This window comes from Trichechus manatus, unplaced genomic scaffold (assembly GCF_000243295.1).
Source record: "Trichechus manatus latirostris isolate Lorelei unplaced genomic scaffold, TriManLat1.0 scaffold00034, whole genome shotgun sequence".
Lineage (NCBI taxonomy): Eukaryota > Metazoa > Chordata > Mammalia > Sirenia > Trichechidae > Trichechus > Trichechus manatus.
This window is the reverse complement of record NW_004443970.1, coordinates 14,856,251-14,872,681: the sequence shown is the minus strand read 5'-3', so window position 1 is coordinate 14,872,681 and position 16,431 is coordinate 14,856,251. Positions and strand designations below refer to the sequence as shown.

At 37.4% G+C, this 16,431-nt stretch overlaps 1 protein-coding gene across 7 annotated transcripts in view; it reads right to left on the bottom strand.

Annotated features, from left to right (window-relative positions):
• The window catches only part of KCNIP4 (potassium voltage-gated channel interacting protein 4), a 1,128,609-nt gene that overhangs the window by 80,609 nt on the left and 1,031,569 nt on the right, over positions 1-16,431 (bottom strand). The window contains exon 2 of one of the 7 annotated variants that reach the window (XM_012555192.2): positions 5,336-5,344. The exons of the other annotated variants lie outside the window; for them this stretch is intronic. Coding sequence (XP_012410646.1) covers positions 5,336-5,344 — 9 coding nt within the window. The remainder of the gene's footprint in view (positions 1-5,335; positions 5,345-16,431) is intronic. 7 annotated transcript variants of the gene reach the window in all.

Genomic DNA, 16,431 nt, shown 5'->3' with positions numbered 1-16,431 from the left:
ACCCATCTGGGAGTGGACTTGAAGGACTGAAACCTCAGTCTAGCATTAATTGGATGAGGATGGGGTGGTGAACAGAATGAGGATGGAGTGGTGAATAAAGGTTGCAGGTTGTACCATCCTGAGGGCAGACTGATCAGTGTAATTTTCCATTTAGTCTGGAAGCTGCCAGAAGGACTAAAACTTTGGTCTGGCCTAAATTGGAACTCCAGCAGGGCGAAGGAGGGAGTGGTGAGCAAGACTGAAGGCTGTGCCTGCCTGAGGGTAGATTGATCAGTACGCCTCTCACAGTGTAAGGAAAAGAGCAATAAACAAAGATTAAAGGCTACACTTGTCTAAGAGTTTTTTTTTTTTGCAGAAATTAGCACTTTCTAAAGCACAATGTATGTGGAAGAATTGAGAAAGCTAACACTTTGTAATATTCTAATGTCCCAGTTTCAATAAAAAAATCACAAGACAAAAACAAAAAAAAAACCAGACAAACTAGTAAATGATAGCCCTTTCAAAAGAACAAGATGAAGGGAGAGAAATTATCTTTATGGAAGCCCAGATAATGAATATATTGGAAGAATATAATACAATAATACTAAACTTGCTCAGTGAACTAAAGGAAAACATGGATAAAGAACTAAAGGAAATCAGAAAAATGATGTATGAACTAAAGAACAGTATAAATAAAGTGACTAAAAAAAAAAACAACAAAAGTGTTGCTGTCAAGTCAATTCTGACTCATAGTGACCCTGTAGGACAGAGTAGAACTGCCCCATATAGTTTCCAAGGAGCTGCTGGTGGATTTTAACTGCCAGCCTTTGTGTTAGCAGCCAAACTCTTAACCACTGCACCACCAGGGCTCCAAAATAAAGTGATAGACACTATAAAAGAAACTAAACAGAAATACTGGAAGAAAAGATACAATAACTGAAATTAAAAAATCATTAGAAGGACTTAACAGATTTGAACTGACAGAAGAGTCAGTGAAGTAGAGGATAATGTAATTAAAATTATGGAGTCTGAAGAGCACAAGAAAGAAGGATCAAGAGGGCTGAGTATAGCATAATGGAAAGACAGGACATCATCAAGAAAACTAACATACACATCATGGGAATCCCAGAAGGAGAAGAGAAACATAAAGGGACAGAAAGAATGTTTAAAAAATAATAGCAGAAAACTTTCTAAATCTGACTAAGCACATGAATCTATAAACCCAATAATCTCAACAAAATTCGAGTAGGATAAACTCAAAGAGACCCACACTGAGACACATTATAATCAAGCTCTCAAAACCAAAGACAAAGAGAATCCTGAAAGTAGAAAGGGAAAGCACATTGTCATTTAAAAAAGATCCCCAAAAAGATTAAGTGCATATTTTTTCTCAGAAACTTTGGAGGCTAAAAGGCAGTTGAATGACATACTGAAAGTGATGGGAGTTAAAAAAAAGGAACCATCAACCAAGAATGCTATATCAATGAAACTATCTTCAAGAATGAGGATGAAATTAAGATGTTCCCAGATAAACAAAAGCTGAAGCAGTTAATAATTACCACTAGACCTGCCCTAAAATAAATGCTAAGGGCAGTCCTTCACATGGCAAAGAAAGAACAATAGACAGCAATTTGAAGCCGTACAGAGAAAAATATATCTCCAGTAAAGGTAAATTCGTGAGCAAGTATAAGAGCCAGTTTTAAGGTACCTTTGATTGGTAATTTTAGCTGTTATGTCCTTTATGCTTTATAATGACAAATGCATAAAAAATTATACATTTATCTTACTGGGCACATGAAGTATAATGATGTAATAGGTAATAACAAGAACATAACTGAGGCTGGGTTGGGGAGTGATGTTGGTGGTGGTATTGGAATAGAGTTTTTGTATGTTACTGAAGTTAAGATGATATCAATTTAATTATGGTAGTTATAAAAGCAATATGTTAAATGTAATCTACATGGTAAGCACAAATAAAATAACTAAAACATACACAAAAGGAAGGAGAAGGGAATCAAAATGGTTCACTACAAAAAAATCAACAAAACACAAATGTTGGCAGTATGGAGAAAGTAAAGGAGAGAGAAGGTATAAGACACACACATAAAAGCAAATAACAAAATGTCAGAGTTAAGTCCTTTGTTATTGATGATTACCATGATGTAAATAAATGCTCCAATCAAAGGTAGAGTGTAGCAGCATGGATTAAAAAAATCATGATCCAACTGTATGTCATCTAAAAGAGGCACATGTTAGGCCCAAAGACACAAATAGATTGAAAGTGAAAGGAAGGAAAAAAATATTCCATGCAAATATTAACCAAATGAGAGCTGGGATAGCAATTTGAATATTTAATCAGGGAAATGTAAATTAAAACCACAATGATGCATCACTATGCACTTCTTAGAAATTAAAATGACTGGTCATACTAAGTGTTGGTGAGAATGTAGAGCAACTAAAACTCGCATATACTGCTGATAGGAATGCAAAATAGTAAAACCACTTTGTAAAACGGTTTGACAATATTTTAAAAAGGTAAATATATACCAATCCTATGATCCAGCCATTGCATTTGTATACATTTGCCCAAGGTAAAAGATAGCATATTCCCATACAAATATCCATACATGAATGTTCATATCAGTATTATTTTAATCATCCCAATGTCCATCAGCAGGTGAATGGATAAACAAATTGTGGTATAACTCTATAATGGAATAGTATTTAGCAATACAAAGAAATAACAATATTGGGAAATGCAACAACATAAATGAATTTCAAAAGTGTATAAATCTCATAGAAGAATGTTAAAATCCAAACTAGCATATAGTGACAATGCAAAATAGTAGTTCCCTGAGAATATGATGAGCAGAGAGGGTGATTAGGAAATATTATAATATGCATGAGTAAATTTTTAAGAGTGATAGATTTGTTCATTATCTTGATTACAGTGATGACTTCATGAATGGAGGTATACATATGTCAAAATTTATCAAACTGTACAAGTTAAAGGTGTTTGGTTTATTATAGGTCAATTATGTCCTTTGGACATATTATTAGGAGGGGCCAGTCCCTGGAGAAGGACATCATGCTTGGTAAAGTACAGGGTCCGTGAAAAAGAAGAAGACCCTCAACGAGATGGATTGACACAGAGGCTGTAACAACGGGCTCAAACATAGCAACGCTTATGAGGATGGCACAGAATCAGGCAGTGTTTTGTTCTGTTGTACACAGGGTCACTATGAGTCTGAACAAACTGGATGGCACCAAACAACAACAACAACAAGACCTCAACAAACTAATAAAGTTACAGACTGTATAATTCCATTTATTACAAAGAAAAAGGTGATAGGAAAACTATATTGCTTGGAGATCATACTTTGGGTGTTGAACAGCAAATCAAAGCAAGGAAGTGATCATGAAAGTGAGGACAGTGGATAACTCTAAGATGGATGAAATGTATTACGATTGAGACAGGTTTCTGCATTCTGGTAGAGTTATACTTCTTCATCTTTGTGTTGGTTATATAGGTATTTCCCTACCAAAACTTGTTTAAGCTGTACCTTTGTGCAGGTTGCATTGGAACATAAATTGGGAAGATGTGGCTTAGGTCACTCAGAGCAACATTTTGAATGTTTTACACTAGTCTTTACATGATCTAACAACATGCAACACTGGTCTGCATATTTTCCCCAGTGGGACATATGATTTTCATTTCCTCAAAATCTTCTCAGGAATACTTGAGAGAGAGGTGTTAGCAATTCTGCCACAAGAGATTATGACTGGCTTTGTTTAATGTGGCTCCTCAGGAAGGTAGGATCATGATTGTAATGACTCAAAAATTCCCTTCTGGTATTTGAACCTTGGGTAAAGTGCTTGGGCAACAATGAAAAATACATCAGTTACCGTTGAGTTGACTCTGAGTCATGGTGACCCCATGAATATCAGAGTAGAACTGTGCTCCATAGGGTTTTCAATGGCTGATTTTCAGAAGTAGATTACCAGACCTTTTTTCCGAGGCATCTCTGGGCACTCAGAACTTCAACCTTTTGATTAGCAGCTGAGTGTGTCAACCATTTGCATTACCAGCTTCCAAGCAGCCAGACTGAGCTTTAAGTTAAACCTGATGACTGTGATGAGTTGTGGCAAAGACCGTGAAGAAAGAAGAAACATTTTCCCAGAACTTGCGATACACATATGCTGAGTAAAGAGCGAGACTATCTGAATTATTTTGGTGACCACCTACTGAATCAAAACAAGAAGCAGCTTATTTATGGGGAGATAGACTAGAAAAAGGAAGATCTTATTGGCTATAGGATTCTGGGCAGATGGCTTCCTTGTATTATCTGTGAAATGGGGCATCAATAACTACTCATAATGTAGTTATGAAAATCTAACATGCACAGATCTGTTGAAATACATTGAAAGCCCTTAACACTAAATGATATAAGAATTCTTGAGAGGATTTTTCTCGTTACCATCAGTAAATATGTTCTAGATTCCATTTAAATATTTTTCTTTAGTCATTTCCTCTTATGGCAATGTAATCTTTCTCTAAGTCAGTTTTAGTATTCTTGACCCCGTGACTCAAGCCAGCATGTTTAATTTCTCAAATTTGAATTTCCTGTAAAATTTCATCATGATCCTATCTTTTGGGCTATTCTCAATCCAGCATGCCAGATTCACAATTTCTGCTAATTAAGTGTTCCAGAGTTCGTTACCATCGCTAAAATGACATGGACTGTAAATCTGAAGTATTACTTACTGTGAGATCAAACAACACTGTCACTGTGAAAATTAAACTAGACACCCTACATAAAATGCTTGGCAGACTGCCTGTCAATTGCAAGTACCCAGTAAATGTTAGCTCTTTGTCTTGTTACTATTCCCACAATTGAAAACCTTAATTTTCACAAGATGATTTACAAATGGACACAGGTCCCATGATTATAGAAGAAAAATTATATCAGCCTTTCAATTAGTGTCCTATAAATGAATAATGAATTGTAAATATATATAAATATAGAAGAAGAACTGATTCTTTGAATTACTCTCATACACAGGCCTTACTAAAATCCGCAAAATGGTATAATAATAATACCTACATCACTAAGTTGTGGTGAGGATTAAATGACTAAATACATGTAAAGTATTTAGAACAAAGCCTGGGAAGATATGTTAAGTATTTCTCCCCTTTAGCCTTAAGTCTTAATATCATTAATATCACATGCAAGTAAAATTTTGCTGAAGACCGTTTAAAAGCGGCTGCAGTAGCATGTCAACAGGAAACTGCCAGAAATTCAGGCTGGATTCAGAAGAGGACGTAGAACCAGGGATATCATTGCTGATGTTAGACGGATCCTGGCTGAAAGCAGAGAATACCAGAAAGATGTTTACCTGTGTTTTATTGACTATGAAAAGGCATTCTATTGCATGGATCATAACAAATTATGGATAACATTGCAAAGAATAGGAATTCCAGAACACTTAATTGTGCTCATGAGGAACCTGTACACAGATAAAGAAGCAGCTGTATGGACAGAAAAAGGGGATACTGCGTAGTTTAAAGTCAGGAAAGGTGTGTGTCAGGGTTGCATCCTTTCACCATACCTATTCAGTCTGTATGCTGAGCAAATAATCTAAGAAGCTAGACTATATGAAGAAGAAAGGGGCATCAGGATTAGAGGAAGACTCATTAACAACCTGCAATATGCAGATGACACAACCTTGCTTGCTGAAAGTAAAGAAGACTTGAAGCACTTACTGATGAAGATCAAAGACCCACAACCTTCAGTATGGATTACACCTCAACATAAAGAAAACAAAAATCCTCACAACTGGACCTATAAGCAACATCATGATAAACAGAGAAAAGATTGCATTGTCAAGGATTTCATTTTAGTTGGATCCATAATCAATGCCCATGGAAGCAACAGTCGTCAAGAAATCAAACGACTTATTGCACTGGGTAAATCTGCTGCAAAAGACCTCTTTAAAGTGTTGAAAAGCAAGGATGTCATCTTGATGACTAAGGTGTGCCTGACCCAAGCCATGGTATTTTCAATCGCATCATATGCATGCGAAAGCTGGACAATGAATGAGGAAGACCGAAGAAGAATTGATGCCTTTGAATTGTGGTATTGGTGGAAGAATATTGAATATACCATGGACTGCCAAAAGAACGAACAAATCTGTCTTGGAAGAAGTACAACCAGAATGCTCCTTAGAAGGAAGGATGGCAAAATTATGTCTTACACACTTTGGACATGTCAGGAGGGATCAGTCCCTGGAGAAGACATCATGTTTGGTAAAGCAGAGGGTCAGCGAAAAAGAGGGAGACCCTCAAGGAGATGGATTGACATAGTGGCTGCAACAATGGGCTTAAGCATAACAACAATTGTGAGCATGGCGCAGGACTGGGCAGTGTTTTTTTACATGGTGCATAGGGTCGCTATGAGTCAGAACTGACTTGACGGCACCTAACTACAACAACAATCTTAAGGAGTACTTTTCTAGAGGATAAAATTTACCAATTTACTACCAAAAGTTTATTTTCTTATGTAAGTTAAATCTCATATTGATGAATATTTATTAATTCAATATTCACTCTCACTTTTGAATATTCTGCATCTTGGAGTGGTTCAATCACTTGTCTGATGTTATCCAGCTGGAAGGACAAACAACCAAGTCTTTTGCACACTGATGCTTCATAGGGATGTTGGGTGATTAAAGGAGATAGTTGTACAAGCGGTTTATGATTCTGTTAACCCAAAGGTTAGTAGTTTGAATCCACTCAGTGGCTCCGAGGAGGAAAGAACTGGCAATCTGCTTCTGTAAACATTACAACTAAGAAAACTCTATGGAGCCAACCACTACTCAGTAATACATGGGATCACCATGAATTGGGGGCTGACAAAGTTGGCAGCTAACAATAATAACATGTAATATTCTGTCCATTGGGCTGAACACTGGGTTTTGGTAGAACATATGGAGGGCTGATCCAGCCTAGCTCATCACCTTATATGAAAACAGCTCATAAAGTTACATCTATGTGTGTATACATATATATATATATATATATAAACCCAGAAATCCAAACAAGTGCCATCAAGTTGATTCAACCCATGGTGACCTTACAAGACAGAGTAGAACTGCCCCATAGGATTTCCAACGAGCAGCTGGTAGATTCAAACTGCCCACCTTTTGGTTAGCAGACAAATGATTAACCATTGCCCCCATCATGGCAGCATATATATATATATATATATATATATATATATATATATATATATCCCCCACACGTCTGTTAGTTTGTCATACTGTGGGGGCTTGTGTGTTGCTGTGATGCTGGAAGCTATGCCACCAGTGTTCAAATACCAGCAGGGTTACCCATGGCAGACAGGTTTTGGAACATGGAATGAACGATGTATGAATCTAGGAAAATTGGAAATGGTCAAAAATGAAATGGAAAACATAAACATCGATATCCTAGGCATTAGTGAACTGAAATGGACTGATATTGGCCATTTTGAATCAGACAATCATATGGTCCACTATGCTGGGAATGACAACTTGAAGAGGAATGGCATTGAACCATCATCAAAAAGAGCATTTCAAGATCTATCCTGAAGTACAACTCTGTCTGTGGTAGGATAATACCTATACTCCTACAAGGAAGACCAATTAATACAACTATTATTCAAATTTACACACCAACCACTAATGCCAAAGATGAAGACATTAAAGATTTTTACCAACTTCTACAGTCTGAAATTGATCAAACATGCAATCAGGATGCACTGATAATTATTGGTGATTGGAATTCAAAAGTTGGAAACAAAGAAGGATTGGTAGTTGGAAAATATGGCCTTGGTGATAAAAATGATGCTGGAGATCAGATGATAGAATTTTGCAAGACCAACAACTTCTTCATTGCAAATACCCTTTTTCAACAACATAAACAGCAACTATACATGTTGACATCGCCAGACGGAATACACAGGAATCAAATTGACTACATCTGTGAAAAGAGACAATGGAAAAGCTCAGTATCATCAGTCAGAACAAGGCCAGGAGCCAACTGAGGAATAGACCATCAGTTGCTCCTGTGCAAGGTCAATTTGAAACTAAAGAAAATTAGAAGAAGTCCATGAGAGCCAAATTATGACCTTGAGTGTATCCCACCTGAATTTAGAGACCATCTCAAGAATAGATTTGACAAGTTGATCACTAATGACCGAAGACCAGCTGAATTGTGGAATGACATCAAGGACATCATACATGAGGAAAGCAAGAGGTCATTAAAGAGATAGAAAAGAAAGAAAAGACCAAAATGGATGTCAGAAGAGACTCTGAAACTTGCTCTTGAAAGCTGAGTGGCTAAAGCCAAAGGAAGAAACGATGAAGTAAAAGAGTTGAACAGAAAATTTCAAAGGTCGGCTCGAGAAGACAAAGAAGGTATTATAATGAAATTATAATGAAATGTTCAAAGACCTGAAGGTAGAAAAACAAAAGGGAAGAACACTCTTGGCACTTCTCAAGCTGAAAGAATTGAAGAAAAAATTCAAGCCTCAAGTTGCAATATTGAAGAATTCTACAGGGAAAATATCAAACGATGCAGGAAGCATCAAAAGAAGATGGAAGGAATACACAGAGTCACTATAGCGAAAAGAATTGGCTGATGTTCAGCCATTTCAGGAGGTAGCATAAGATCAGGAACAGATGGTACTGACGGAAGAGGTCCAAGCTGCACTGAAGGCATTGGCGAAAAACAAGGCTCCAGGAATTGATGGAATACCAATTGAGATGTTTCAACAAACAGATGAAACACTGGAAGTTCTCACTCATCTATGCCAAGAGATTTGGATGACAGCTACCTGGCCAACCAACTAGAAGAGATCCATATTTATGCCTATTCCCAAGAAAGGTGATCCAACCGAATGTGGAAATTATTGAACAGTATCATTAATATCACAAACAAGTAAAATTTTGCTGAAGATCATTAAAAAGCAGCTGCAGCAGTCTGTTGTTGCTGTTGGGTGGTGTCGAGTCAATTCCAACTCACAGTGACCCCCTGTACCAGAAGGAAACACCGTCTGGTCCTGTGCCGTCCTCATAATCATTGTTATGTTGTGTCATCTGCAAAACCCAGGTTGTTAAGGAGTCTTCCTCCAATCCTGATGCCCCGTTCTTCTTCATATAGTTCAATTTCTCGGATTATTTGCTCGGCATACAGATTGAATAGGCATGATGAGAGGATACAACCCTGATGCACACCTTTCCTGATTTTAAACCATGAAGTATCCTCTTGTTCTGTTCGAAGGACTGCCTCTTGATCTATGTACAGGTTCCTCATGAGCACAACTAAGTGTTCTGGAATTCCCATTTTAACTGTATTAGATAAAGAATTTTTGTTGCTTTCTTTTACACTGCCATGTAATAAAATAATCACGTTGTGTGCTAAAAACTGTAAGTTGCAGAGTTCACAAGAAACTGGAAATAATTAAGAAAAAAAATCCAAAAGTTTAGGTCCTCAAATAAAATCAGTTAAAAGAAAACATAAAATGCATAAAACAAGCATATTACATACTAATAGATGGCAATATTCCACAGTCCATCCTGGCTTGGTATCCTGAATACTAAACTTTGTTAACAAACAACAATTATAATAGCACCTGTGTTCAAAGAGCCTAGAACTTTGTGCAAATGTAAAATTTTGAATTAAGCAATAGTTTTATATTTTTTATTTCTCTTGAGTAAGTCATGAGATGACCTCTATTCCTCAGATGCAGAAGATATGAGGGCAGATCTTCTGGTTCTAACTGGCTCTGTGTTGTGTAATAATGTTTTGCTTTGCCAACACTTACAATGAATATAAAAATTCAATTTCAGTGCTAGAAGCTAGCAAGGGCTCAAGTCTCACCTGATTTTCAAAGGTGATATTTTATGTTTGTGTCTACATTTGTATTGCATTCATTTAATGGAGGGAGATAATAGAATTTTTCTACCTGCTATAGAAGCTATTTCAGAACAACACAGCTGGAAGGTCAGAAAATATATTAAAAACACACACACACGGAAAGGGAAAACAAAATCAGATATTGGTTTTGAACCCTGGGGCTTTACTATGTAATAATCAAGCATGCCTAGGAATATCAAATTGTGATTTCAGAGAGGGAAATACAATGGTGAACCCTGGAGTCCACTGCCAAAAAGTCTTTCATGGTGGCATAGGCAGAATTTTAGGATGGTCATTGTCCTAGTTACCTAGTACTGCCAAAACAGAGATACTACAAGTGGGTGGCTTTAAACAGAAACGTATTTTCTCACAGATCTAGAGGCTAAAAGTCCAAATCAGAGTCTTGGCTGTGCTGATTCCTTCTGTGAGGCTTGATCTTAGTTTCTGGTGTCTGCTGGTGATACTTGGCCTTCCTTTGCTTATAGATGGGTCCTCACATGTCATCTGTCTTCCCCATGTGCATGTGTCTCTGTGTCTGTTCTGGTCTTTTTATAACTCAGAAGTGATTAGGTTTAGGTTTCACCCTACACTGGTATGATGTCTTTAACATAACAAAATAAAAAGACTATTTCCAAATAGGATTCTATCTACTAGTACAAGACCAGGCATTCAGCACACATTTTGGGGGGACACAATTCAACTCTTAACAGCCTCTAAGATTTCCCATCCCCTGGCACACATGCCCTACATAATCTCAGGCAATGTGAATTTGATGGACTTTACTCCATGATTAGAATATTTTATTAAAATAGTTTATCTTGAAATAGGGAGATTATCTGTGTGGACATTATCTCATCACATGATCCCTTTAAAAGAAGAAAGTTTTTTCTGAATAATCACAAAAGAGGAAGTCAGAGACGAAAAGAATTTGAATCGCCATTGCTGGTTTAAAGGCAATGGAGGGGCCACATGGCAAGGAATGTGGGCAGCTTCTGGGGGCTGAGAGCAGCAGCTGGCTGTCAGTCAGCAAGGAAATAGAAAACATTCAACCACAAGGAACTGGAATCTGTCAACAGGAAGAATGAACTCAGCACTAGAATTTTCCCTAGAGCCTCCAGAAAAGAACTCAGCCTGGCTGACACCATTATTTTGGCAGTGTGATACCTTAGCAGAGAACTCAGCCATGCTGTGCATGTCTTTTGACCTACAGAACTGTCAGCTAATAAACGTTGTTCCAAGCCCCTAAAGTTGTGATAATTTGTTTTGCAGCAATAAAAAACTAATATACATGGTTTGGATCTCATCCAAAGAGTTTTTGGTAATTATTTAATATTCCTCAATTCACTTGTTCAATTATTCATTCATTTCTTAATGCATTCATTAAGTGCCTACTATGTTCCAGGCTCTAAGCTTTATCACAGGATTTTAACTTACAAAACAATTTTATGACCCAAATACTGAAGACTATGTTAATAGGATACTGGAATGTAATGACTTCCACTTTCTCCAAACATTATCAAATACACATAATGTAGATACTCCGCAAGTTTGGAAACCTTAAAAAATTCAATATGTAGTTTCGTGATTCATTTAGAAAGCTTGATGGATCTTATGAAAAGCTGTAGGTATTGCCCAGATCTAAAAGATGGAGGTAGAAGATGACAGCATTTCAGTCTAATTATTGAAATTTACTCATAGTTTTCAAGATAACCACTGGCTATCATACTTGTGAGTTCCAAATCCAGTGTCCCAGGCCAATTAACTCTTTTTATTAAAAATTTTTACACAGTTGGGGAATAAAACAAGAGCCTGTCCAGGATTTGCTGTCAGACAAATCTCTCCAGCTGGGCTGATGCCCACTCTGTCAGTTATGCAGAGCATATTCCTTAGAGGAAATGAAATCCCTGGCCTACTCTGGGTTTTGCTTATTAGACCAGCAGAGAACAAATTAACACGCCTCAGGTCAACATGAAGCTTCAATCTTGAGCAAAGGAAAAGCTGAGGTGGCCCAAGGCCAGATATTTCATGGCCTCTGCAGATAGCTGAAGAGACAGGGTACAAACTGATTCCTGCACAAATATAAGATTTATAGTCAAACATTGCTTTCCAAGGGATGCAAACACTTGATATTTCAAGCATAAAGAACACAAATACAACACTGAGGTTGTTAGACTCATGAGAAAAAGGAGAGCTTCTATCAACATTCAGAACTGGGCTCTATATTGACTCTGCCATGGACTGCCAGACTCTGTGTTGGAAGAAGTACAGCTAGAATAATCCTTAGAAGAGAGGATGGCAAGACTTACTTTTGCTTACTTTGGACATGTGATCAGGAGGGATAAGTCACTGGAGGAGGACATCATGCTTGGTAAAGTAGAGGGTGAATGAAAAAGAGGAAGACCCTCAATGAGATGGATTGACGCAGTAGCTGCAACAATGGGCTCAACTATACGTACTATTGTGGGGATGTCACAGGACTGGGCAAGATTTCCTTCTGTTATGCATGGGGTTGCTATGAGTTGGAACCTACTCAGTTACATCTAACAACAACAATTGACTCTGCCAATTTTTAGTTGTGTCACTTTGAGGAAATTACCTATGCTCTCTGAATTTTATCTGTAAACTGGAGGTAGTGATTATTTTATTCCCAGGGTTGTTGTGAGGATCAAATGAAATAAGATGAGTAAAGCACTCGTAACAGTGATGGGACAGGATAGAAATACCAGACTAGCAGTAATAGTGATAGTAATCATGTTGTTGTTCTTAGGTGCCATCAAGTTGATATTTAACTCATAGTGGCCCTATCTGACAGAGCAGAACTGTCCCATAGGTTTTCTAGGTTGTAATCTTTAAGGGAAAGAGCCCTGGTGGCTCAGTGGCTAAGCACTCTCACTTGGCTGCTAACAAAAAGGTCAGCTGTTCAATCCGTAGGAGAAAGATGTGCAGTATGCTCCTGTAAAGATTATAGCCTCAGACGCCCTGTGGTGCAGTTCTACTGTGTCCTCTAGGGTCACAATGAGTAAGAATTGACTTGAACGGCAACAGGTTTTAATCTTTACGGGAGCAGATCGCCAGGTCTTTCTCTTGTAGAACTGTTGAGTAGGTTTGAACTGCCAACCTTTGATTAACAGCTGAGTGCTTAACCATTGTGCAACTAGGGCTTCTTATAGTAATTGTAGCTAATATTATTGAGCAATTATTATGTTCTAGGCTCTGAACAAATTATTTTACATGCCTTATCTCTTATTGATAAGACATCGAAGATTTTTACCAATTTCTGCAATCTGAAATTAATCAAACATGCAATCACGATGCATTAATAATTACTAGTAATTGAATGTGAAAGTTGGAAACAAAGAAGAAGGATCAGTAGTTGGAAAATATGGCCTCAGTGATAGAAATCATGCCAGAGGTCACATGGTAGAATTTTGCAAGACCACTGACTTCTTCATTGCAAATACATTTTTTCAACAATATAAACGGCAGCTATAAATGTGGCCACCACGTGTCTGTCAGTTTGTCATACTGTGGTGGCTTGTGTATTGCTGTAATACTGGAAGATTTGTCACCAGTATTTTAAATACCAGCAGGGTCACCCTTGGTGAACCGGTTTCAGCAGAGCTTCCAGACTAAGACTGACTAGGAAGAAGAACCTGGCAGTCTACTTCTGAAAAAAAAGGCCAGTGAAAATGTCATGAATAGCAGCAGAACATTGTCTGATATAGTGCCAGATGATGAGCCTTCCAGGTTGGAAGGCACTCAAAATACAACTGGGGAAGAGCTGCCTCCTCAAAGTAGAGTTGAGCTTAAAGACATGGATGGAGTTAAGCTTTTGGGATCTTTATTTGCTGATATGGCATGACTCAAAATGAGGGGAAACAGCTGCAAACATCAGTAATAATTGGAACATATAATGTACGAACGGCGAAGAATATTGAATATACCATGGACTGCCAGAAGAACGAACAAGTACATCTTGAAAGAAATACAGCCAGACTGCTCCTTGGAAGTGAGGATGGTGAGACTTCGTCTTACATACTTTGGACATATTGTCGGGGGGACCAGTCCCTGGAGAAGGACATCATGATTGGTAGAGGGTTAGCAGAGAAGAACAAGCTCCTCAATGAGATAGATTAACACAGTAGCTGCAACAATGGGCTCAAAGATAAAGATTATGAGGATGGCGCAGGATCGGGCAGTGTTTTGTTCTGATGTACGTAGGGTCCCTATGAGTCAAAACTGACTCGAGGGCACTAACAAGAACAACAACAGTAGCATCTCTCATTGAGCGCTGGTGGTGCAGTAGTTAAGTGCTTGGCGGCTAACTGAAAGATGGATAGTTCGAACCCACCAGGCACTCCTTGGGAGGAAGATAGGGCAGTCTGCTCCCATAAAGATTACAGCCTTGGAAACCCTATGGGGCAGTTCTACTTTGTCCTTTAGGATCGCTGAGTCAGAATCGACTTGATGACAATGGCTTTGGGTTTTTATTGCTATAAAAAGAATTTCTTAGGGAAATTTCATGAGATAGGTACTATTATTACGTCTATTTTACAGATGAAGAAACTGAGGTACAGAGTAATTCAGTAACTTGACTAAGATCATGAAAGCACGAAATGATAAATTAAACCCAAGTTCTTATTCATAGTAGGTTCCTCCCGTTATGATTGCAGTCTTCTTTTCAGCCATTTTGTGAAAAGAAATAAAACACCTTGTTTATATTTTATCACACTGTCTCTTAGTTAGTTAGTCCCCGACCAGATGTGGTTCCCTTCCCATAACTTTGTCTTTAGTTGGTTCTGATGTAAGTTGAATATTTCATTTTAAAAAAATTTTCATTATTATTGCCTTTTATGATCAGTATCTTTATAAATCCTATCTTCGTATTTCGGGGTTGGCATGAGAATGATAACATCAGCAAATTACTCACGGCAACATGGTATGTAGTACACATTACTAACCATAAGGTGTAAAAAGAAAAATAAAAACAGACAGTTGTAAGTGCAGTTTGTCAGAATTTCAATACTGTGTATGTCGGGGACTACCTGTACCACAGATTGTGAACATTTTAAATCGTCAGAGGCTGTGTTGCCTGCATGGAACAGAGCACAGTAGTTTCTCTGCAGGTCTATTAAATTAATACATGGCTGAGTGAACCTAACTCCTAAAAATGCAAATTAGACACTAGTAAACAAACTAAGTATATTGTTCTCTTTTCTTCTAAAATAAACAGATATATTTATGTCTTTGGGGCACCATTATCTCAAATATTTGCAGCTTCACTTATGTCCTTCTCTCAAAAACTTTCTGTTTCTCTACTGACTTTTTCCCCACTGTCAAACATTTCCTGACCTTAATGTCCCCTCTGGTAATCATCCTTTTCTCTGATTTGGCTGATTGTATTAATCAGGAACCATTGGGTTGCAAGTGTCATAAAGTTACCTCAAAGTAGCTTAATGAAAGAAGGAATTTATTGGTTCATGAATAAAGAGACAAACAAGAGCAGGTTTATAGCTGGATATCAGGAACAACTGGATCAAAGGACATAAAAATCATCTGGGTTATGATTCTCATCTCTGCCTTTGAGGTATTTTTACATAATCTTTCAATTTATTAAAAAAATTCTTTTAGGCTACAATCAACAAACTTGATCTCATGGACATATACCGAACACTCCACCCAACAGCAGCCAAGTATACTTTCTTTTCCAATGCACATGGAACATTATCCAGAATAAAACACATATTAGGCCATAAAGCAAGCCTTAACAGAATCCAAAGCATCGAAATATTATAAAGCATCTTTTCTGACCATAAAACCATAAAAGTAGAAATCAATCACAGAAAAAGCAAGGAAAAAAAAATCAAACACATGGAAACTGAACACCCCCTTGCTCAAAAACTACCGGGTTATAGAAAAAATTAAGGATGGAATAAAGAAATTCATAGAATCAAACAAGAATGAAAACACATCCTACCAGAACCTTTGGGACAAAGCAAAAGCAGTGCTCAGAGGTCAGTTTATAGCAGTAAATGCACACATCCAAAAAGAAGAAAGGGCCAAAATCAAAACATTAACCCTACAACTGGAACAAGCAGAAAGAGAGCAGCAAAAGAAGACCTTGGGCTCCAGAAGAAAGGAAATAATAAGAATTAGAGCAGAATTAAATGAAACAGAGAATGGAAAAACAATCGAAAGGGTTAACAAGACCAAAAGCTGATTCTTTGAAAAGATCAACAAAATCAATAAACCATTGGCCAAAATGACAAAAGAAAAACAGGAGAGGAAGCAAATAAGCCATATAAAAAATGAGATGGGTGATACCACAACAGACTTAACTGAAATTAAAAGAATCATAACAGAATACTATGAAAAATTGTACTCTAACAGATTTGAAAACCTGGAGGAAATTGATGAATTTCTAGAAACTCACTACCTACCTAAACTAACACAAACAGAGGTAGAACAACTAAATAAACCTATAACAAAAGAAG